Consider the following 26,308-nt stretch of genomic DNA (forward strand, 5'->3'; position numbering starts at 1 on the left):
ATCGCGATTTGTTTGGCATCTCAACTGATTTGAATCGTCACATATTTGAATCGATTTTCAACCGGCTCGTGGTTAATCGTTACATCCAAAAATACAAAAAAATTTATTTTTTGATGCACAGTATATTATAAAACTTCAAACCTTTGCAACCCTCCTGCATTAAACATGAAAGTGCCCCTAGATAACAATAACACAAGACTACACTGCTAAATTAAATTACACCAGTTGTTAGACTAGAAAACACTGAAGATGTTAAAATTAAACTATACTCCATAGAAATGCCAAATTAAAAAGAAAAAAATACATATATACGTTATATATATATATATATATATATATATATATATATAGTACCATTATCTCTATTGTTGGGGCCAAGTCACAAATCATGAGTAATACAAAATGTTGGATACCGGAGAAATGCATGTTGAAAAATGATGCAGGGCAAGATAAAAACAAGGCACTGCTTATTGGGGAACACTGAGTGAAGCCTGCTGGGATTCTGCTAGAATTTAAGCCTATTCTCCAAACACACACACACACATTGCTTTTGTACCGTATGTTCTCAGTTATTGCAGTGAGGACTGATCAGACACATAGACTTACAGGACACATATACAGTATATAGACGCAAACACACAAACAGATACTGAATATGACAAAAAACTAAAAGTGAAGTTTATACTCACATGTACCATGTGTGCTTCTGTATCTGTTCTAACTGTAAAGAGAGGAAAACACATGAGCCAATCCATTATCTAACCATTACCAGAGCCAAACAAAGACAGCAGAGCATGACAATAAAAGCAATGAATCCATCTCTAAACGTCAGGCAGTTTCCTGCTGGGCGTCTCTAATCTCTCTCTCTCTCTCTCTCTCTCGTGTCGCATCCTCTGATCTCCCCGGGTTTAAAGTGTGGAAGCTACAAAGACATGTACATTTCGGCAGCCAGCTAATTAAAGCTGTGGCCCACAAAACAAGAACAACAGCCTTAACAGCTGCAGCCCATCAGAGTGAATGGTTTTTGTGCCTGTTCATGTAATACCAACAGAAATATCTTTAAGATGAACTGAAATCAGTCTCAATAGTTGTTAGCAACAGATGTGTGTCTGGTGTGCGTCTTTTCAGGAGCTATAAAAATTCAGCACTTGACCTGATCAAGAAACTGTGAGGAATGACACACTGAACTGGAATGTTCAAACAAAATACTTGCTTGCGGCTGAGAGTAAAAATAATTTTACTTTATGGCTCTGAATAGGCTGAGGAGAAAATTCACTGTATAGTTACAGCACTTTTGCACACAGTATTTCGTCATATTCACTAGCCATCTGTGATATCCAGTTTTCAGTGCTCCTTTCTATGTAAATTAGGCTTACTGTAAATATTTTTCACAAAAGTTACCACAATTAATGTCACTTATTAATGTCACAAAGATGGCATTTAAAAACCCACTAGGGGGCCCAAATTTCCAAAGCCTAATTTTAAAGCTGTGATTTCTTTTTTTGTGCATTTTGTCAGGTTTCTGGTGTGTCTGCCAGCTCAGAAAAGCTGAAAAGAAAACACGCAGCCAGTTTGTTATGGGCTGTATTGCGATCAGCAATATAGCTGCAAGAATTGCAGTTATACATAAATTGTGCTGTGCAAACTGTATTTAGCACAGATTTGGGCCTTTAAATTATTTTAGAGAATCAGGTGCTACAACAAAACAGACAGTATTCTATTATTCTATGTGATCTCCCCCTGAATGTGTGCTGACGTGACAGTGTTCAAGAAACAATGATGATACATTGTCCAGATCAGTGTTTCCCCACCTTTTTTCTGCCGCAGCACAGTGGTTGGGAAACACTGGTCCAGATGTCTGTAAAACTGTAGTACTTTTTGTACTCTGCAATACTCTATTGGGTTGTTTTAATTGGATCTATAAGATAATATTTCAAACTGGCAATAAGACAGTATCAACTTCCTTCCCACTCTGGAATTATACAAAATATCTCTTTTATATAACTGACAAACCGCACAGGAAATGGGCTATGTTTGGATCCTTCCTAGGAGAGAGCTATTGTTTTCAATCACTGAGATATGTGGGCAGTGAAGACAGTGATCTGTTTTCTCTGGAAAGCAAAAAAGGAAACTGGAGCATTTCAAAGGGTTGGTATTAGGACAAGCTTATAAACCTCTCATCACTCCAGCATGTTATAGGAAAAAGGGGCGCTGCTCCGAAGCAGAACAATGAAAATAGTAGCTGAGGGAGAAGAGCAGAGAGACGAGGAGACCATGAAAGAGAGAAAGAAAGAGACAGACAGAAGCGCAGACACGCAAGCATTTTGAAGCTGATGTGTGTGATCCGGACAGACAGGGTGGTTGGATTAGTTCTGCTCTGTGTTGACCTGGAGTGACAGCTCAAAAGCAGATGAGCTCTCAGACCCATAACACTCATTTAATAGAAATCAGCTTAATATACTGTAGACGTCTGTGGAACTGAGCAGCCAACCAGCTTCTATAGACAGTGTAGTGCACATTTAATGCTGTCACCACCTATGATTCCTTAGGCCACATGAGCCATTTAAGAGATAATTCATCTTTTTTATTCAGGTTTTACAAGATTTGAATGATGTTAGTATAAGATAAAACTGTAAATCTGAGCGCGATGACGCTGGACCCTGACCGTGAATCGTTTGGTGGCGTCCACCTCGATCATCCCCCTCAGTAGGTTCTGGCAGTCTGGAGGAATGAAATGGGGCATGTGAAAGACCCCAAGCTTCACTTTCTCCAGCAAGTTCCTCAGGTTATCGTCGTCAAATGGCAAAGCACCCTGATAGAGAGAAATATTACATGTTAGAATTGTAATCAATCATATATACTGTGTGGGACAAAATCCCCCCAATATTCAGAATAATGTCAACCAATATGTATATTTCAATGGCTAAAGTCGATAAGATTTTAAAAATCTTTTATGCTCACCAGGGCTGCTTTTACGTGTATTTTTATGCAGTAAAACCAGAAATAGTGTGAAATGTTATTACCATTCAAAAGAACTGTTTTCCAATATATTTCCAAATGTAATTTATTCCTGTGATGGCAAAGCTGAATTTTCATTAGCCATTACATTCAGCGTCACATGATCCTTCAGAAATCATTCTAATATGATGCTTTGGTGCTCAAGAAACATTTCTTATTGTTGAAAACGATTGTGCTCCTTAATATTGTTATGCTACTGTGATTTTCTTTTCAGGATTGTTTGATGAATCAAAAGAGCAGGAATTATTTGATATATAATATACATTTTTGAAACAGTGTAAAAGTCATCACTGTCACTTCTAATCAATTAAATGCATCCTTGCTGAATAAAAGTATTAATTCCTTGAAAAATAATATTATCACATTTTAAAAATAAATAAATAAATAAATAAAACAAATAAAATACATTGTAATCATGTTTTCCCTTGAGATTTGGAATTACAGAGGGGCATGGATCAGTATATAAACAAATAATGGCAGAATTGAAGGAAGAGGAGTGATAAATGCGTTGATAAAAATAAAACACCCCCACCATATTTTAGAGAGCTTTATGAAGGATATCTACACAGGAAGTAGGATGCAAAATAAATCAAGAAAAGGCTGGCATAGAGAGATGATTGTGCTTTGATAATTAGCTTTGTTTTGTGCCAGATACACTTCATAATTTTCACATCAGAGAGACCCATCAGGGCCCCTGCCACTACTGAGATGTCAGAGCTTGATAAATGACAGAAAATGCAAAAGCATGACTGACGACAGGGCCACGTAATAGATGATATAATCTAGCAAAAACTAGCAAAGTAGAGAGATGATAAATAAAAAAGGATGCAGATCGCATCTCTAATGAAAGGTCTTCGAGCATTGAAAGATCAAAGAGCAGGTTCCTGGTTGCTAAAGTTGATCAGCAGCTTGGTGTGACCATACGTGTCCACTGGTGCGGAGCTGAGTGGGCATTTTCAGTTTGTTCTCTGCTGGAGCTAAGCAGCAAGGCTTGCATGGGGGATTGTGGGATTGACAGCCGAGCCGAGTAAGCAGTGAGAATGTCAAAAAGTTAAGAAATGTTTAACTTTATGCAAATGAGAGAAAAAAATGCAGGATGGCAACCAATCACTGTGAGGTGAAGACAGCGACACCTGTCATAAGCAGTTCAAAATCTGCTGCTTCTTTTTGGTGGATTCAGAACATATACTTACACATTATTGTATTTCATTCAGAAATGAAAGGGTTTTTTATGCTTTCGTTTTGGCTAGGTTAGCAAAAGTGTATTAAATTGATAATGTGTGTAAACTTTGGCAATTCAGAAACAAATGTATTTATTGTACAATGTAATGCATGTTGTAACCAATGTAAACTATTTATTTATTTATTTATTTATTTATTTGATCAAAAGTACACAAATGTTTTTGAGCACCAAATCAGCATGTTAGAATGATCATGTGACACTGAAGACTGGAGTAATGGCTGTTGAAAATTCAGCTTTGCCATCACAGGAATAAATTACAAACAGGAATAAATTTTCAAATGTATTAAAAAAAAAGGAAATTATATTTTAAATTATAATAATATTTCACAATATTTTTTTCACAATAATTTAACACAATATTTATGTTTTTACAGTATTTTTCATCAAATAAATGCAGCATTGGTGAGCATAAGAGACCTCATCAAAAATCCAGCCTACCACAAACTGAGATTTGTAAATGTCTGTCAAGAACATGTCACTTGAATTTTAGTTTAATTCCCTCCTCCAAGAACTTGAAGTATTTTGCAGTCTAAGGAAGAGTAAGAAGATGAAAGTGGATTCATAAAACGCTCAGCATGATGAATTAAAAGAGCTGATCTCACTCAGGTCTGATATAAAGATGATTCACCAGCCTGAGTGAGAAACCATGGTGGAGCTTTGGTGTTGTCAATCTTTTGAGCTCTGACTACAGAGCCGGTATAACACCTTGATGCTCTTAAAGCCCAACTCTTGCTTAGCTTAGCACTGAAATATCCTTGGATTCTCCCACATCCTTTGATAGACCTTCATTCAAACACAGGGGATTTCTTTTTTCCAATGCATGCTGCTGAGAGAAATTTGTCATAAGGGCAGAGGGCCATTACAGCAGAATTATATGACACAGAATGAAGTCTCTGCCACGAAAAGCTTTCACTCACCACCAAAAGTGCAAAGAGAATGACTCCACAGCTCCACACATCAGCTTTCCTGCCATCATATTTCTCCCCCTACCAGAGAAAGAAGTTAGAAGTGGAAAGAAAGCGATTCAGAGGAAGTCCCATCATGAGAGATGCCACTGAGAGCACATACTTACCCTTATAACCTCTGGGCAGGCATAGTGAGGGGATCTGAAAGAAAACAGGACAATATGTCATCATCATCCTCACCCAACCTTGGCAAAAACACCCATTAGAGAGGAAACACGCAGGACACTAATTCAGTAATAACTCCTTGTGTTTGCATGAGGATCTTCACACCATCTTTTCTGACAAACAGCTCTATGTCTAACCACCCTATACATGCTGTTGTCAAATGTTCCAATAATACAACATTAAATTGTAATGACTTTCTCCTGGGAATGTGTAAAACAGATCTGTAATCATCTGAATTGTGTAATGTATTTTAACGGCATGGCACATAATCAGAAGCAGTTCACTATTTTTCAACACCAATTTTCTATAAATGCCTGTTTCATTGCAGGTGTCATAAACCATTATGTTGATTGAGTGTGAATTGATAAAACATTAATTTAATGGTTTACTTTCTCTGCTTTAAAAACATAACTACTGCTCACTGTAGAGAAAGCTATTATTGCTGTTTTCCAACACCAAATTGCAAGGTTTTTATACTAAATTAAGTCGTTAATGCAACATGCTCTCACTCAGTAATTTCAGTGCTTCTGTGCCCATTTTATACATAGCTGGTGCCTCAATCATTCTGGGTGGAAAGACATAAGCTAAAAAATAATGTGATGAAACAAAGTAATATTGTTTCTGTGAATACGTCTGAGTATGCATACACACATTTGTTTTGCACACTCATTTCTCGACTGCAATATTATAAAAAATGGTAACACTTCACAATAAGGTTCAACTTGTTAACATTTTTTTAAACATTACATATCACGAACTAACAATTAACAACATTTTTACAGAATGTATTAATCTAGGTCAATGTTAATTTATAAATATACTATTTTTTGTTGTTAATTCATATTCATTCATAATATGTAATCTAAAGTTGTCTTTACGCAGCCAAGTTAGGGCTGCTCTATACCTACTCAAAATTCAGAGTAAAGACATAATGCCACATAAAAGCCAGACTGAATTATGCCTGCTTTGACCCACCTCAGCTTCTAGTATCAAAGTATACAGCTGTAATTGCTTTTGTAAATACATTTATGCCAATTCTTAGTAAAGACACTTAAATGGCACTTCTGAAGCGCTTCTGTGCCATCAGTGTAAATTTGGCATAATTTATACAACTTTAAATGCTAAAAATGTATTACTAAATTTATAAATTAATATTAACCTAGATTTATAAATTCTGCTAAAACAATAATAATTGCGTATTGTTAGTTTATTGTTAGTTTATGATACCTAATGTATTAAGTAACATGAACTGAAATGCATTGCAAAGTGTTACCAAAAAATCTACTCCATATTTAGCAACATGTTAAAATTAAAAAAATGTTAACAAGTTTAACCTCATTGTGAAGTGTTACCATTTTTTATAATACTGCAGTCGAAAAATGAAGCCTGATTTCTGTATGTGTACCCTTTAAAAACCAGTCTCCTATGACAGGGCATTTAGTTAATTGCTATGACCTTACAAATGCTACTCCCTAGCGATCAAAATGTTTATAAGATCATACTGAGAAATTCACGTGTGCACTACAAACAGATACAGTACACTCCACCTCATAATCATGCAAACAATCACTGAAATAAGAATATTTCTGCAGAAGCCTGATTTCTGCATGTGCGTCATGGATATCCCCTATGATAGGAACATGAGGGAGGATTGATATGGCAAATCAGGGAAGCCACAGGAGGTGATTAAGCTGTTGTGAAAAGACCCTGATGGAGAGGAGTTACTCATCTAGTCCAAGATGTGGTTCATGATTTTTTGAAGATATTTTCTATTATTTCTCAAGCACTGTTGTTCTGACTTAGGGGCAAGCTGGTTAAAGAGTCAAACACAGTGAAATAAAACTCTTTTTCTTTTGACATTAGCATGGTTTTCACTCTGAGCTAATCTGACTTTGTGCTAGTTAGCTAGTGCTGGTTATGCCTCAGAGAAAAAAAGTGGCAAAGAAAGGTTTCTTTGATGTTATTATCAAACTTGCAAGCTTAGGGGACCCAGAGTAATGGTCCAAATAGGACCAGTGGTACTAGGGAATTTTGCACTGTATTGTGGGTAATCTAGTTTCACTTGAATGAAGGATCTGGAGGGGGATCTAATTAAATTGACTGGATTTCCAGGCAGCCTTGGACATTTCACTCAAAATTACCACTGGGTTGCAAACATGGCAGAGACTTTTCAGAACTAAAGCTATTTCAAAATTAGGTCAGTCCATCTGCTAAGCAAGGAATGAGCCTCAGATACAAATGAATGAATGCCTGGAACATAGATACGACTGGGAGGCTCCGTGTTGGTCTTCCTGCCATGCTGTGTTCACACGTAAGGGGTCTGCCCCTTTCAAATTCAACTGGAGTCCATTAACCGTGGTAAACAGAATACATTTGTGTCAAGCGGACAGCATACGAGAAGGCTAAAGATGAATGTGTTTAATTAAAAACTGTCGTATCTGTCTAGAGATGGGAAAGTCACAATCAGTAATTACAACATGCCTTCTTTGAAGGAAACCATCAAAGCCATGGCACAATTTTAGTGATGGCTAATAGGAGCAGAAATACACAGACTGAAGTCAAAGCTATATGGTCTGGTCACTCGGGGCGGATTTTCAAGTCTTGATTAATCCCCATCTATGATAATATGCTCTGCTCTGTGGCACCTAGCCCTCTCGTTTTCATTGATAATGGGGCCTCTAATGGCATGCATTACACATTCAAAGGGACTATGAAAGCCTGAGTAAGGTCAGGCCATCATCGTCATAATTTTCACTAATAGTAGCAGTTCAGGAAGTGCTTTAGTGGCAGCAGGCCCAGCCGAGTGTCTCAATGCAAGACTTAGTCCTTCAGATATAGCTATCAGTTGTTAATATGGAGCCATTTCTCCAGCTCTTTTCATAATGAAGCATGCAAATAAACCAAGAGGTGCATTTGTGCATTAAACTATTAATGGGAGTGATTTTGCTAGTTTTCAACTCATGCATTATCCAGATGTCTTAATATCATCTCAAGATGATGCTATTCTTCTCAATGGCCATTTAATGTGAAGGGATTGTCTATGCAAGTCAAACCTTATGCTTTGATTGGTATTTTGATCTGAACAGAATCAAACAATTGCATGAGCATGCACTGTTTTTAGCCAAATGAAGCAAAATTGTACCTGATTATGAAATTCTTGTTTTGCGAGAAACTTTCATGTATACTGGTAATTGTTGCAGGAAAACAGAGTGTGACTCACCCACAGCTGGTTTCTAAGAGACTCTCTCCAACCTGTAGAGAAGCCATGCCAAAGTCTGCTATCCTGATGTTATTCTTCTCATCCAGCAGCAGGTTCTCTGGCTTCAGGTCTCTGTGGCTACAAAACAAAATGCTTAAGTTATAAACCTCTACACATTAGCAGCTTTCTTAAGTGTCTCTTAGTCTATGGTATAAGGGTCAATGGCATGTTATGTATTTTTCTTTAATTTAATTTATTTAATGCATTATAATGTATTCAAATAATGACTTGAATACACCTCTATGAGGAACATGTTTTTAATTAATTAATCTATATATTTATTTATTTTATTTTTGGCATAAAGTCAAAAGTGTCAGGGTATCATAATATCACAAATGTATCACAAATGTCCTGATATCATAATGAAGAAAATACAATCCTTCAAAATAACTTGCCCTGCAGTAAGTTTCATTATTAATTCTCAGAAAAAAAATACTTTTAACCAAAGTGATTCGCTGCTTATTAATATTTGCGGGGGGGGAAAATTATATTTGAAAAACTAAACTACGGTTGACGTGTAAACCTCCAATGAGCAAATGGATCTATAAAGATGTTTGTGGGGTTTTTTTTATTAAATGATCCAGCTTAACTAAATTTCTTATTACTTATTTAAGCTGCCAGTATCAGACTTGGCCCCAAATCTCTTGATCAGACATCATGGGAAACATCTAGATACTCTCTACCATTGTGAAATCCTCTGATCTGAAGATAAAAATTCAGAGCTTTCTTTGCCAGTGTCAAGGAGCGAAGCCTCTTTCATCCTGAGCGGGCAAGTGATCGAGGAACACAAGACCATTTTCGGCCCAAGAGATCAAAAAGCAGCTTGTACATCTCAAGTATCTTTCAAAAGACAGCTGATCGTGACCTGTGAGCCAATGTGCTTTTACTGAAGCTCATCATTTGGGATGATTTGGCAACAACAACTGGCCAATAATTGTTGGTGGGATAGAAACGTGACTTGAACCAGAAATACTGTCCTCCTCCTCCTCTTGCCGCAATAACTACAACTGCACCAAAGCAACCCTAACCGTTCTGAGAACTCATCAACCATCTGCAACCTTAGTGAACAACATCAGAAATGAAAACATCTGCCAGGCACCTAATTACTTGATCACAAGATAGGAAGACAGTCAGAGAGGGATCTTGTCAATATTATCAATGCATTGTAGTCAACTCTCAAGTAGTACTATGTCGTCACAATCAATACATTATTAGCAGTAAGCATAGCTTTTAAAATGCACACATTTGCATCTAAAAAAAGGCTCTGTACAGTATGTTGGAGATGATGCCAAAAAAAAAATAATAATAATAAAATAAAAAATGTGACTGCTGGATGCACCAGCTATAAAAGACCTGGTGTCTATTCACCCAGCGATAACCAAGTTATTGCAAAGGTTAAACACAGACCGGCAATAAAGTTCTTTACTACAACGATTGATTCATCTTTCCCATACCAAGGCAACCAAGCAGAAGGAGGAGCTCTCGGTAATGGAAAGATAGCATGCGGGTCCCGGTCAATACTAGTGTGTGTTTACTGAGAGGCTCTTCTGATTACATGCCAGCAAGAGACTGAATGAGTGAAGCAGGACCGACTGCATGATCTCTGGGTATCAGGGACTGCAAGTATTGCCAGACACAATCATAAACGTCCTTTCAAAAATAAACTCATCGGCTTGTTTTAAACACAGTAACCTGGTGCTATACAAATCAAGCCTGCAAATATTCTATAAAAACATGAAGTGCTCCTACCTATAAAAGCACCTAACCCCCAACTCTAAAGCCATTTTGCTGCTCCTTCTCTCATTATAATGCCTGAAGTGCAAGGAAGTCTCATTATGTGATGTCTAATTATGAATGCTCAGGATGAAAAGGCATCAAAATGAAAGTGAACAGCTTCAGAAAGAAGATACTTTGTTCTATTAGGCAAACTAGATGCCAAAACATACCAGCCACCAACTCAGTTCTGAGAGATCAATATAGAAAAAACACAAGGAGTGGGCATTGATTTGATTTTATAAATTTATTTGTTAATTTTTCAACAACCTTCCTCAAAACCCCCAGACACTGGGCTCTTCCCCCCTTAGTAAAGTGCACATGGCATTTAATGGCACATGGCATCAGTGGTTTGTGGAAACTGAGGTGTCCAGCCGACCTTCCATTATGCTCACATTAGTGCGCTTTCTCTCTGGTCCTCCATCATTACACTTTACGTAGGTATGGAGCTGTGTGAAATGGGTGGTCATTATCTTCCCAGACAAAGTAGAAGTTCATGGAACCAATAAACACAATCCCTTTTTGAGGAGAATACTAGTGTCCCCGCTGTGAGGTTGCTGTTATAGTCGCAATTAATCACAGAAAAAGTGTGTGATTAATCTGATTAAAAATGTTAATCTACTGACAGACCTAATATATATATATATATATGTATGTATGTGTGTGTGTGTGTGTGTGTGTGTGTGTGTGTTCCTACATGGTTCCTTTAGAACAGTCCTCTCGTACCGCTCTTCATTCTTCTCCTTTATTTAACACACCTGATTCAGATCATCAGCTTGTTAGAAGAGAGCTCTGTGCATGAACTGTGTTCCAATTGACAGGGTCCCTACACAGTGTTCATTGCTCCCTACTCCACTGAGCATGGGAAATATTTATTCACGGATTTGCGCTACACCTCTGCCTGCAGCGTCTTCACACAGATGAAACTTACTAGAGAAGTGTGAAGTGTGACATAATACACATCTGTAAATAAATACAATTTAAATTCACGTCTTGCACACTTTAATGCCTTTTCAATGGAACATATACGTTCCCTTCGAACTGGAATCATGGTGGAATATCCTGTGAAGTCCACTTCGCAGAGCACTTACGGTAGGGTGACCAAAAGTGCAATTTTTCCGGGACACGTCCTCGCCAGGATTTCTATATTGCCTAAAATACTAAATACTAAAAAAAGGTTTTGGCTTTGTTTTCCTGTTTTCATACTTGCTGAAGGTAATGATTAAAAAAAGTAGTTTGACCAATACCATGCAGGCATTGTACGTAATCGATCAATCGTGGTGCGTGAGAAGGTGGGATCTACAGAGAAGGGTCAAAGCGATGCAAATACACGTACATATTAGGTGTGTTCGACTTGAAGCAGCGCTGTGCAGACCGATCGGTGTTTGACATCAAAGTACCGCAAGAGCGATTCAAAAGCACAAGGAGCCGACTGCTCTCTATAGCTCTCACGGTGCTTTGAGGTCATACAAAGATCAGTCTGCACAGCACAAACAAAGGCAAAACCTGCATATTTTAGGCAATATAGAAATCCTGGCCAGGACGTGTATCAGAAAAATGGCACGTGTGGTCACCCTAACTTACAGTCAAATAGAACAAATGTCTGAAGTGATGAGAGATACATACAAAATGTGCAGAACAAAGGGTCGCAAGGACTGGAATTGAGAACCACTGCTTCAGAAGTAAATATATTATAGATCCTGTACATACATCTGCTTTAAATCTGCAATATATAAAATAACTGAAAAAAAAAGTCTTAAATACACAAAAAGACTGCTTAAATAATATATGTTTGAGAGACTTTAAGGAATAGACATACAGTCTGTTCAACATGAGGTACTGTGTACCTGGTGCCGACAAAACATAGCAAATATGTCTTTCCAAAAATGTTCTAGTATACAAAAAAAGTCCAGAAAACACAATATAACCTGGAAACTTGTGACAGTAACACAGATCACAGCGTCGTTTTAATTCACGTATAATGAAATATGCTATCTACCCTGACTGAGGTCCATCTGTTGAGGTTTTAATGGCCACCAATATCTCTCTGTGCCTTTCTCTGTGTTGTCCTAATTTCTATGCCCCCGGAATTGCACATTCATCTCTGTACACAGAGCCCATATTTTAAAGCACTGAAATATGCCAACCAATAACTACTGCCATAAAAAAAAAACAGTTCATCTTAGAACTAAAGTTAAGAAATCGCACACCTCCACACAATCTACAATCACAACCTACATAGGCTACTCATTAAATTCGATGCCAATATGCACTTCAGACTGCACTGCTGACCTCTACATCTGTCTTTTATTCTAGAATGGAGCAGGCAACATTGCATAAATGCACCCAATAATCAAATCAACTCTCACACTTTCAACAGGGCAAAACAGCACTCCCACTGCTAATGCATGTAGCCAGAAGCATTCCTCATAAAATGCACCAAAAATATATCAATCTTCACATCCAGACACTGGGAACTACTTACATAAACAGAGAAACCCCATGTGAGGTTCAGGCCCAGTTACTTAGACTTCAGTTAACTTGGTTCAACTCTTTTCTTCTTGTGTACCTGACAGCGCTTGTGACAGCCTTGATTCAGACTTTAGTCGTTCTGCCTGTCCTCACAGTGGGGCCAGAAAGCCATAATTTTATCCCTGTGAATACAGTGGTAGCAGAAGGCTATCAATACTGCACATTATCTGTGGCGGTTTCAAACCCCAGAGAGGAAAATGGCTGCGAATGAGCAGAAGAGAAAACGAGTGATGCCTCCCTGCTATGCTGTTTATTCAGTGCCTTCCATCACCTATCAAGAAAGGCCTTCAAACCATCCATCAGCTAGTTGAGCTGTGCTGGAAGCATGCGGCAGTCTTCATTAGGCTGTGCGTCTGCTGAAGCGCATGGTAAACAGATGCAAATATTGTGCTAATGGCTGCCCCTTCAGTGCATTAGTATATTAGCATATGAAGAGGACATGGTCGTGAGAATTCAAATGGAAACATTATTAGCATTAGCGATAGCTCTTAAGGTTGTGAAAAATTAGGGCGAATTACAAACAGCTTTTTTGCACCCTTGAAGAGCACTTTGGGAAGGGGATGCCATTTGTAGGGACGTTCCAAACGAAAGTGAACAACTGAATCCCTTCACGAAGGGCCCTTCCAGAAGTCCGTTAGCAAAGGGAACATGCGATGGTCACTTCACGGAAGTGATTTCCGTTTGTGATCATGTGATCTTGCGATGCTTTTTAAAGCAAGGTTGGGCTTGATTTCGACTTCACATACAAACGTAAATAGAATAGGCTAATTAAATTTGTCTATTTTAATGTAATACAAAATAATTTTCGTCAGTGATAGAAATATGATTTAAGATGGTAGTGTAAGCAAGTTTGAGCAAGTTTAGTTTGAAAAAGTTTAATAGTAAATGAGACACAATTAGACAATATTTGAATAAAATAATAATAAGAAATATTTATTTATTTCCAACAAGTGATGGAGTGCTGAATGCTGCATGCATGAGCAACGTTGTCAAGGTAACATGTGGTCAGTCATTCCCTTGGTCAAGGGAGTTCCAAACACATATACGAGACAGTAATGCCCTGCACCCTTCAAAGAACGCACTACAAGGGCTCTGCCCTTCGAAGGGAGTAGGGCATAGGGATGCTTCATTCCGTTTGGAATTCGCCCGTAAAGTGAACTTCTCTTAAATGAAACATTTAGGACTACAGTGGAAAACAGGCTGCCATCCAACTGTCTAGTTTGTCACTGTTCTGATGTATGATTTATGAAGTTATGTAGAGTAATACTATGTTCGTTGGACAGGTTCCAACTTATTGAAAAGGGATCATTTTAATTTACAAAATATTTAAGTAAAATCCACACTTTTTTCCAACACAATGTAAGATTGTATCCTACAGTCACAAAATAAAATCTTGATAGGGGAATTGTCATTAAGCATTGCTATATAATAATCAATATGAAAACAATATGAAATTCTGAAAATTGACCACATTAATTATACATTATTTCAGATTTTTAAAGAATTTTCTTTTTGTGAATTGGTAGCTTTTTATTTCCACATCATGTCCAGTTCAAAAATTAGTTAACTGTAGTATAAACAAATTAAACACTTTAAATCATTTAAAATAAAAATAATGTTTGTTGTTTCAAGTAATGTATGTAGTTTTAAAAGATCTAAAGGTAAATAAAAAATGGCAATCCAAACATCACTGATTAATAAAGAATAATAATAAACCTGGTGCAACTATTGGCTGCTTCTTTTTAATGAAATAAATTCTGTCTTGATCCATTGGCAAGACAAGATCAAACATGAATAGTTTTTTCATTAACAAAACTGAACTAAATTCTTTTTAAATACCTCTGTAAAATGCCCCCATTATTCGTGTTTTTGGGGTAGGTCAACTCATTACCAAACTACGCTTCATAATTACCGTTTCGATAATGAGAAACTACGCTGCAGTAAAGATGAAGGATTTGTTTCTCAGTATTTCAACTTAAAATTGGTTTAAAATCTCGGGATCTGTATATGAAGGAAAAAACTTTAATTTTTTTCTGTTATACGGTTAACTGAAACCCTTTTGGCTCAATAGTCAGAAAAGACAGAGAGAAAGCATACAGAGGAAATCTGAGCACATTTTTCATTTATATCTCAAAGATGTGGAGAGAAAGGCTTGAGGATATACTCTGTGATAAAAACGGTACTTTTCTGTAGTTGCACTGGAGGGGAGCTATCAATCTTTGACCCAGAAAGTGTGTGGCTGGAAACTTGTGCAAATGTGCAAAATATTAATTTCTCAATATAATGATATTTAGTATTCACAACAATGCTTAGAAATGCTTCACTTGAGGTGGCTTTCACCAGACATAATAAATGAGACAACAGCAGTACAACGCCGGACAACAACAGCTGATGACTATACATGATGTATGAATACAGACAAAAACTGGTAGCAGCAACAAAACCAACACATTTGACTTGTTGAACCGAACTAATGAGAGTGTGCCAAGCTTTAAATGCTCAAAATTAAGGATTTTGGTTTCCTGTAAAGATTTTAACACATCAATAAAATCCAGAACTATTACCATATAGAGTGGCTGTGGCAGAAGTCCAGCGCTGAGATGATCTGTCTGAAGAACTTCCTGGCCTCTTTGGGTGTTAACCTGCCCTTCTTTACCAGGTAGTCAAAGAGCTCTCCACCTGACACATGCTCTAGAACCAAATATCTGTGGAAGATAAGCAGTAGCAGTAAGAAATCCTGACACGCTTCAAACTCCCAGGACAGATCTACTACCATGCCAATATAAAATATACACTACCATTCAAAAGTTTGTGGTCAGTAAATTTTTTTTTTGAAAGAAGTCTCTTATATGCTCAACAAGGCTTAATTTTTGCCAATAGCACATTAAAAGGAAAAACACAATAAAACAGTAATATTGTGAAATATCATTGCAATTTAAAAGAACTGCTTTCTATTTTAATATTTTTTAAAATATAATTTATTCCTGTGATGACAAATCTTTGGGTTTTCAACTTTTCAACAGCTATTACTCCAGTCTTCAGTGTCACATTATCCTTCAGAAATCATTCTAATACACTGATTTAGTGCTCAAGAAGCTTAAGACATTTCTTATTATTGTCAGTGTCAAAACAGTTGCGCTACCTAATATTTTTGTGGAACTTGTGATATTTTTTTTTCTTTGAAGTATAATTTTTTTTTTTTAATAGAAATAAAAAAGTATTTGTCACATTTGACCAATTTAAAGCATCCTTCCTAAAAAATTACTTTCTTTAAAAAAAATTAAAAAATAAATAAAAAAGTACTGACCCCAAACTCTTGAATGGAAGTCTACAGGGGGCTCCAGTAGTCTGAAACCACTAGTGAACATGCTTCTATTTTGCTTTTTTTTTTTAAAAATTTTTATACATAATTGTTAATTACAACATTTATGAATATAACTTGAGTAAAAGTCAAATTGAATAATGTAATTGATTTAAATAATCTATTAAACATCATAATTTTTTTAATTCCCACATATTTCGGTTCACCGCATGGTATAAATGAAAAAAAAAAGAAAAAATGCATTTCCCACATTTTCAATGAAGTCTCAGAATGTTTGACTCCACTGCATTTGAGTGAACGTGTAAATGTGTGCAAAATATCTTCCTGCAAACCTGATCGGCAAACACATTTATGTCATACTCACGCATTCATGTATTCATGAGATACATGCAGACTCCAGTCACATTTGAACACACGCACAAACACTCACTGACACACCAGACGTCTGATTTATTAGTCGATTAAAGGATTTTCTCATGCGATTACCTGTCAGAAATATTTAAATTAAGGATGGATTCATACTTGATTTGTGTGTGTAAAGATGTTCATAGGCAAATACTTTACGAGCATGCGGCCCATACATCTGTGTCATCTGAATATTAAGAAAACAATTTCCTCAGCTGCATCCATGGTGGCTCCTTTATCAATTATTGAAAACTACATTAAGCCCAGCCACTGGAGCATGCGCACATATCCAGGGATATCAGCGCGTCTGCTCTTCTGTATAGATACAGAGTTTATCCGCCACTCATACACACTCATTTCATGCATTGCATGGTGCATGGATAAACAAAAGTGGCGTATACTCACAAATATTTCTTATTTTCATAGACATCGTGCAACTTCAAAACATGAGGGTGTTCTATGAGCTTCAGAATAGCTATTTCTCTTTCCACCTGTAAAGACAAAGAGAAAAAACGATTAGAAATGTTTCAGTTTTACATACAGTAACAGGAGGTCAGATAAAACACAAGGAGACAGCCTCTGGTTAGTCTGTGCTCGCAGAATGATGTTGTATCGTATTATCTTGCCTAGCCATGCCTAATTAGCATCCCGCCACTTTCATTAAGTGGTTAACCCGTTAATGTAGAAAATAAACAGAAGACAATGGCTGGCGGAAATACACTAGTGCAAGTGCCTGACCTCATAACAAGATGCCTACGATGAAGAGTTCAGCTGAATTATAAGTAGACAGGACTCTAATTGCATTAGTCTTTGGAAAGGGATACAGTAGCCTGATAGGGTGATGCATCATCACAGTTGTCATGAACTGTCCCACATTAGATATTGAGAGCGAGGTGGTAATTAGCAAGCATACAGTCCTTCACCAATGTGTTGACATATTCTTGTGTTGTTTTAGGGAGTGTACACTCCTGCTGCTGCGGGAAAATCCATCTCTTGTTGCTCTGGGGGAGCGCCAGAAATAATTAGACTTCATTATCGGTGGGAATATGGGAACAGCTAATAAGGATAATCCCACACTAATGAAAGTTGCATTGCCGAAGTCGACGCTGCATGATGTCTCCCATCATACACCTGCTCAGAGACTAACCTTGTACAGTGTCCAAGTGAGCCACAATCCTATTAGACACAATCACCTTTCATTTGTACTCAGCCAATCAATACTCTATGGAGCAAAAACAATTACAGAAGCAGAGGTGTTATAAACTGAAAGAGGGAATGTTTTGGCCAGGACAGATGGATGGAAACATAATTTGTCGATATGTAGTAAAGAATCATGTATTTTTACAAGCCACACAGTCTGTGTTCAGGTCAATAACACACCCTTGTCCTGACTTCTTTTAGGTTAAAAGATTACAGTAGCAGTCAAATGTTTTCTCCATCCTTAACTATTACTATTATCCATATTTATTGGTTCTAAAAGTTCCAAAGAGCTTCATACGCACTGAATATGCACCTGTCATACAGCTGTTACATAATATTGTACATTTTAACAAAATTGAAGGAGGTCCCACGTACAGAATAATGGACACTTGTTAGCTACTATTTTATTCCCAATTTGGTCCAATTTATCCATAAATGTAAAATAATAAATGGGGTAATAAAGTGGATAGCACTGTTGCCTCACCACAAGAAGGCCCTGGCTTTTATTTTAGCATCACTGATTATAATTTTTATAAAAAATCTGAATTATTTATTTTTTTATATTTTCCATTTTAGTAATTCTGTTGTGTTTTGTCATTTTTATTTATAATTTGTGTTTTAGTTGGAGTTATTTTAGTATATATATATATATATATATATATTAATTTCAAGTAACAAATAAATTTTTATGGTTTCAGTTTTAGTTAATTAATATAATTACCCTGCTTCGATCCAGGTGAGATCAGCTCCAGCCTCCCCACAACCCTACATAGGACCTTACTGACTGCCTTATATACTGTATCAATCCCTGTCATGGCAACCTTCTCTCAACATTTCTCTCTCGTTCTCACATTCTCTCAGTGTTTTTTTTTTCTTCTTCTTTATTTAGCAGATGGCTTTGAGCTCAGCTTTCGTGAACTATAGAGAGAGAGATAGCTTCTCCCTGATCTATCACGGCACATGATCTTTCTCATTGGGTTTACACAATCACTGTAATCATTCAGGGGCAGGATGCTTGTTTCTGCTCCTGGCAGAGTCTTTGATTATTCCCTGTGCTGCCACCGCTAGTCTCACCTGCATTATGTGTCCTTGCCAATTTGGAAAGAACAAACTGCTTATGAAGCATCTTCTGTGCCAAGACCCAAAATTAATGTGTGCTCGAAGTGGGTGAAAAGGCGAAAAAAAATGCTTAATGATCACATATTAAATCAAATGGACTCTCTGTGCGATCAAGTTTCTCCCGCAGGCCATTCTTGGCCCATGTCAGAGCTGCTTTGTCACATGTTAATGGCAGGATATATTCCTCCAATGTTAGCCCTTAGAATAACATGACCTTTTCTTAATGAATAAGTAGCAAGCCCAACAAATAAGGAGCAATAACAGAGCTCAAGTGTGTGAGTATATATGTGTGCGTGTGTGTTTGAACTGGTTAGGTAAGTACATTAGTTTTTCTACTTTTCACTTATTTCTACGGTTTTGAATTAGCTGATAATATTTTTCATTCCAAAACCCTCAAAATCTATTTTAAATAATTCTATTTAGCTTTAAATTATTATTATTTCAGTTTAAGACTTCAGCTTAAATTTATTTGATTTCAGTTAGTTGCCAAGGAACTTTCTCATTTTTAAAAACTTTCTCATTTTCTAAGTTTAGATTTTTCAGCCAACATATATATATGTGTGTGTGTGTGTGTGTGTGTGTGTATGTATATATATATTATTTCAGCTTAATTTTAGCTAACAAAAACAATTTTTAATCATTTTAATTTTAGGTAACAATAACAACACTGGACCTTACGGTCTTTCACGGTATGGGGAAAAAATTTTTTTTTTTCCAAAATATCTTCTGTTGTATTCTGCCAAAAACATTAAGTTATACAGTCTTAGAACGATATGAGGGTAAATGATGGGTTCATTAAGCTGCTTTTCTCTTTCAGGTTTTACTATCTGCTCATGAGGACATTTGGCCCTCACAATGTAGGAAAAAGGTGACCCATGAACACATACACATACACACACTCTCATCTGTCTGCGGCAGGTGTAAAGCTGTGCTGGCACAGACAAGAGGAGGGCAATCCAAACACACAACATTTACCTGCACGTCAGATCTCTGCCAAACAGCACTTGTGATCACAGGATAATGGAGACTTCATCTTATCAACAAACTCCATTTTTTTTTTTTTTCCAAAATATCTTCTGTTGTATTCTGCCAAAAACATTAACTTATACAGTCTTAGAACGATATGAGGGTAAATGATGGGTTCATTAAGCTGCTTTTCTCTTTCAGGTTTTACTATCTGCTCATGAGGACATTTGGCCCTCACAATGTAGGAAAAAGGTGACCCATGCACACATACACATACACACACTCTCATCTGTCTGCGGCAGGTGTAAAGCTGTGCTGGCACAGACAAGAGGAGGGCAATCCAAACACACAACATTTACCTGCACGTCAGATCTCTGCCAAACAGCACTTGTGATCACAGGATAATGGAGACTTCATCTTATCAACAAACTCCAGTAATCCTGTCTGAATCCAGATGAGTTCAATCCAACTCTAATACAGAGTTAACACTTACTTCAAGTCAAATAAACAGAGACAGCAGCGGTTATGATTTTAATGATCCAATAAAAATACACACACATGTACGCACACATTCATCTGATTATGCGGACAGATAGGAGCGGCGCAGTGATCTGCATCATTCCTCATTATAAAAAAGGAGACTGGCTCACCTCCGTGCCCTTTTTTATTGAGTTTCCATGTTTAACAATTAGCACCACTGTAATAGCATCTTTCTTGCCAACAAAAGTGATTATCAAGTGATTAATTTCCCTAGAGAGAAAGATTTCAGTTTGGGTATGACATAAAATTACAAGGTTAAATGGCCACAAGTCAGTGACATTAATGACATTGATGTATTTGGTTTCAACTGATGACACACAGGGCTTTAGACAGGAAAGAGATTTCATTTCTCCACTGGCTTTGAGCAGAGAGGGAAAAATGAATGACTAATCCCGGATATTGAGAGAGCAAATGGAAGAGAAAAAGAAATGTGTGAAAATGTGTGTGTGTCACAGTACTTTTTTCCCTTTGCAATTCAGATTTAATTAAGAACATTGCGATTTAAACCAGCATATTTAACAGTGTATAATTCAACACGTCCTAAACAAACAACTTACAACCTCTGCCTTTGTTAATGGATTTAACATCATTTATTATGCTCAATTATTGCATGATTTCAGGTTGCAGATGGTGTGTTGATGCATGCTAATAAAACTGCACTTGTGGGGATGGTCACACAACACACAGCAAATGAATGAAGGCAGACAGAGCTCATGTTCTCACAGCTGGGACTGGGACACAACTCCAATATATTGGAGAGGCATCAGATTTTACCCAATAACAACACATTTAACCACACAGCTGTCTGTTTGTTGTGTTTAAAATGTTTGGTTATATGTTATGTGTGACTTTATGGGTGTTTGCAACTATGTGTTTTATTGGCAATTTGCAAAAGTGTGTGTGTGAAGAGCTCATGAAGTGATGATGCGATAGAGGAGGAGGTGTTTGTCTCTTCTCTCCAGAGCTCTGCTGTTCTGTCCAAACTCTCCAGTGCCCACTAGCTGAGCAGCCCTGGCACGCACATACACATACACACACACACACAGACACACACACACACAAAACCAGTCATTCTTACCCATACATAAACATGCATTCACAGACAATTTCAAGCAGAGTTAAGGGGTGACACTAATTTGCAGTGACAAAGCAAATGGAAGTCATTCAAATGATGTAAATAAGTCATGTAAATGAGATTTGGCGATTTCTAGAAACATGACTGACTATGGGGTGATACAGCCACTGAGCAGGGATGCATGATATATCAAAAGTCAAAGTGTTATTGGCCAATAATTGTGCTTTTTAATGTTATCGCTATTGGCTCAATAAATAAAATGGCTGATATATTTAAGCGTATATATTATAGCCAATTGACCATGGGACCCACATAAAATCAAAATAAATAAATTAAAATTAAATTAAATTAAATTAAATTAAATTAAATTAAAATTTTTATTAAAAATGTTCTAAATTTCCCTTATTTAAAAAAATGTAAAGGAATTATTAGGAATAAATTATTAGACTGATTTCTAAGATTGGGCAATATATCAGTTATTGGCTTTCAAATGAAAAAAAAAATTATATATATATATTAGCAATAAATGACTTATATGTCTAAATAGGTCTATATGGTCATGATAGTGGTTTTGCATTTGTCGTTATACACAATAACAACTGTGTAGAAACCACATCTGAGGTGAATTAAGCTGAATGAAAGTGCCAATTCCTCAGTTCCTTTTCACCGCATTTCTTTTAGCCAAAGATAATTCCTGTAATAGTAATAGTAAATCACCGTTCACATTCTCTTGCAGTGCTCAACCCCTGTCAGAGTGTCTGCAGTCACTTGTGTTTGCTGCGGCCGGGTGGATACACCTGTGCCTGTCCGCAGGGCTCCACACTGCTCGCCTTCAACAATAATGAATGTGATGCCGGTAAGAGATGAACACACACTGACTGCTGTTAGTTTGAGATGAGCTGATTGGCTCCATTGCATCCCATCAATACATTTCATAACATACATGCATGTGCTGCTACTACTGCATGTTTTCATTATTATCGTGGTGTTTTGACTTCAGTGCATTGATACTGAGATAAAAGTGAGTGTTTGATTACATTGTGGCTGTGTTGCATTCATTCATGGCGTGCCTTGCACCTGTAGCCATTGAGGCAGAGGTGTCCATGCCGCTTGCATGCAGATGCATGAACGGAGGAACATGCTACACTGATGAGGGAGGCCTGCCGAAGTGCAAGTGAGTGTGAACGCTAGTGTAGAGCATCACAGCCGTTATTTAAAGGGCTCATATCATGAGGAATCATATTTTCATTGACATTTTAAGAGATGTGTTCATTGTTCTATGACAACTTGCTGGAACTTTTAGAACTTAGTACTTCCACCCCAATGAAAAAAGGCTATGTAAAAAAGACTAATTAAACTAAGCTGCTAAAATGACTGATGTCAGATATATGAATAAAACAATACAAATGGTGTATATATATATATTTATACATACTGTACATACCTTCATATAAACCTATTATAATAAATATGAAGTATAGGCCTATGAAATGTTAACAATGCTATAATTACTCATTTTATCATCAGAAATTGAAAAAAAATCTATTTAACGGATGCATCAGTATCTATATTGATATAGGTGATACTTCCCACATGTACATGGTAGTATGTATAGATAGATAGATAGATAGATAGATATTTAGTGATCAATGACTGCTGCAATATTTAATATGAACTCATAATAATTTAATCATTTAAATATTTTAAAAATTATTACATTCAAATTACATTTTTAAAAATTACAATTTGTTTGAACTAAGCTTCTGAAATGACTCGTTCTGAACATTAGCAACATATAAATACATCTGAAAGCATGAACACATGTAGCAATGGTCCAAAATCGAAATGATTATTTCTGGAAAAGAAACTATTAACATTACAAATGTACACAAGGTAAAAATGTAGTTAAATAAACTGTTTAAAGATGCATGCTGTGACCCCTTTATGGACATGGAATGAAATTATTATTTATTTTTAGAATAAAAGAGAAATTGGTTTTGTCAGTGTCAGATTGTCTCTAACAGGTCAGTGTTTTTGCTCCTCAGGTGTTCATACGGATACTCGGGTAGTTACTGTGAAATGGGGAAGTCTAGAGGTGCTCCTGCAGGGACAGGTAAACAAACCCTTACTTGTTAATTAGTTATAAAAATGTTTCATTGTAAGTGTTGAGTAAACACTCTTACTCACGGTTGTAACATGTGATGCTGTTATTTATCCACTCTGGTTACTCTAACCAGCTCGTTCAGCATGTTAAATTCAAATGAAGAGTAGTGAGACTGCACTCATATGTCTTACATACTGTGTGTGTGTGTGTGTGTGTGTGTGTGTGTAGCTGTGACCGTCCTGTTAGCAGTGGTTATTATTCTGATTACTGGAGCTCTGGTTGTGGGAGTTTTCCTCAACTACAAGCGCACCGGCTCTCTCATCCCGTCAATGCCTAAACTACCCAGGTACAACACAAACATGCCACTCAACTACCTACAGTTGAGCTGAACCATAAAGCCTCGCTTAAAAACATATGACTTCACTTTAACCAACCGGTCTTGATGTGCTTTTAGTGGATGTATGACACACACACACACAGACACACACACACACAAAACCAGTCATTCTTACCCATACATAAACATGCATTCACAGACAATTTCAAGCAGAGTTAAGGGGTGACACTAATTTGCAGTGACAAAGCAAATGGAAGTCATTCAAATGATGTAAATAAGTCATGTAAATGAGATTTGGCGATTTCTAGAAACATGACTGACTATGGGGTGATACAGCCACTGAGCAGGGATGCATGATATATCAAAAGTCAAAGTGTTATTGGCCAATAATTGTGCTTTTTAATGTTATCGCTATTGGCTCAATAAATAAAATGGCTGATATATTTAAGCGTATATATTATAGCCAATTGACCATGGGACCCACATAAAATAAAAATAAATAAATTAAAATTAAATTAAATTAAATTAAATTAAATTAAATTAAAATTTTTATTAAAAATGTTCTAAATTTCCCTTATTTAAAAAAATGTAAAGGAATTATTAGGAATAAATTATTAGACTGATTTCTAAGATTGGGCAATATATCAGTTATTGGCTTTCAAATGAAAAAAAAAATTATATTATATATATACATATACACACACACAAACACACACACTGTTAACTGTATCTGCAAAAATGTCCATATCAGTGAGCAGTGACTGTCAATGGAAATGCAGACAGTGATGCACCACCTAAAAAATTTTAATACAGCAGTAATGTAGGAACACGTATAATCAACCAAGAGCACAGAGACTTGCTGTCCTCCAGGGTTTAATTGCTGTCAGCGTGAGCACGAATTTAAACGTGACACATCACCTCTCTTTCTGCCGTTCCCTGATCTATTTATCATTGATGCCTCTTTCCTCCAATCCATCTTAATTCCTCAAGCTCTCTCACAACACACCAACTTCCCAATCAAAGCAATGGAAGAGCAGCAGATGAAGAAACCCATAAAAAACAGAAAAGCGGAAGGAAAGCACTCAAGTTGCGCTTCTTTAATAAAGATGGAGGCTGTTCAGTAGCGGCGGTTCTCCTGGGAGCTGCTGTGGCTTTGTAACTAATTAACTCAAACACATGTGGAAACAGACACTTGAGCACGAGGGGGGAGGAGGGGGTTAAAGCAGCAGACCTTAACGTCTCACTGAAGGCTTAGACGAGGAGCACTGGGAGGCATATCATGGCTTAGCTAATACCTCCAGAGACACACCGTACAGGATATTGGTGGATATTAAACACAATTGCCATCCCTCGGTGATAGCCAATCCATCTACGTGACCAACCAGCAGCTGTGGCTCAAATCAGATCCATCAGGTGTGAGTGTGTCTGAAAACGGCTGGATGGCAAATGAATGAAAGCTCAGTGGAAAGGAGGAAAGGAGAGCAGGGAAAGAGGACAATGAAATGCACAATTAAAGGTGGAGCTTCTGTACCACTAACAGGACCACATTTCAAATATAATGATTATTTCCAAACCAGGTTCACTGGAAAAATGTGCCTGTGGGGACAATTTAGCAAAATGACATTAAATTTGGTTCTTGAAAGTTTTGCAACACTTTCAGAGTGAAATGTCCAGTTGAGTGGTGCTGAAAGTGCGTTCAGTTTTATCTATAACCAAGTGAATGTGAATCTGGCAATGTTTTATTACGTTGGCTGTTGTACATATTGTGACAGTGCTAAAATCTTAATGCTCTATCATGTTGCCACCTATACTAAACTCTAAACTGATATTGTTAAAACCAAATGTAAGATAAAAAAAAAAAAAAAACTATTTTCTGAAGAAACCATAAAAATCCTGTCATCTCTAGTCATAAATTTAAACTTTGATGGATACCATTGGGATACTGTAAGTACACAAGTCAGCAAAATATCTAACCTTATTCAATCCGTGTATCATTCGTTCATTCGTTTTTTGATTTAATGTTGGAAGTGGAAAAATGAAACAATTGCTCCTTTTTCAGTTTTTTGTTTTTTTTCAAAACGAAATTTTGAATTAGCAGCGCTTACTGCATGACTTCAGTGGCGCCGGTGCAACTATAGGTTAAAGAGCTTAAAATACGATTTTAGTTTGCTTCTACAAGTCTTTGAGCTCTGTTATCAGGACTCGTGTTTGACAGGACTCATACTCGAGTGCTCCATATCGCAAGTGCAGTGCTGTACCAGATGAGCTACTGAGCAAGTTTACTA

The 26,308-nt window shown here is 36.9% G+C and overlaps 1 protein-coding gene across 1 annotated transcript in view; it reads right to left on the bottom strand.

Annotated features, from left to right (window-relative positions):
• The window catches only part of LOC107757880 (serine/threonine-protein kinase BRSK2-like), a 147,201-nt gene that overhangs the window by 20,979 nt on the left and 99,914 nt on the right, over positions 1-26,308 (bottom strand). Inside the window, exons 3-9 of the mRNA XM_016575488.1 lie at positions 17,088-17,173; positions 15,520-15,660; positions 8,612-8,728; positions 5,334-5,367; positions 5,179-5,247; positions 2,666-2,812; positions 690-721 (exon numbers count right to left, since the gene is read on the bottom strand). Of these exons, the coding sequence (XP_016430974.1) occupies positions 690-721; positions 2,666-2,812; positions 5,179-5,247; positions 5,334-5,367; positions 8,612-8,728; positions 15,520-15,660; positions 17,088-17,173 (626 nt within the window). The remainder of the gene's footprint in view (positions 1-689; positions 722-2,665; positions 2,813-5,178; positions 5,248-5,333; positions 5,368-8,611; positions 8,729-15,519; positions 15,661-17,087; positions 17,174-26,308) is intronic.

Source organism: Sinocyclocheilus rhinocerous, unplaced genomic scaffold (genome assembly GCF_001515625.1).
Source record: "Sinocyclocheilus rhinocerous isolate Xijiao unplaced genomic scaffold, SAMN03320098_v1.1 scaffold252, whole genome shotgun sequence".
In the NCBI taxonomy this organism is placed as follows: Eukaryota; Metazoa; Chordata; class Actinopteri; order Cypriniformes; family Cyprinidae; genus Sinocyclocheilus; species Sinocyclocheilus rhinocerous.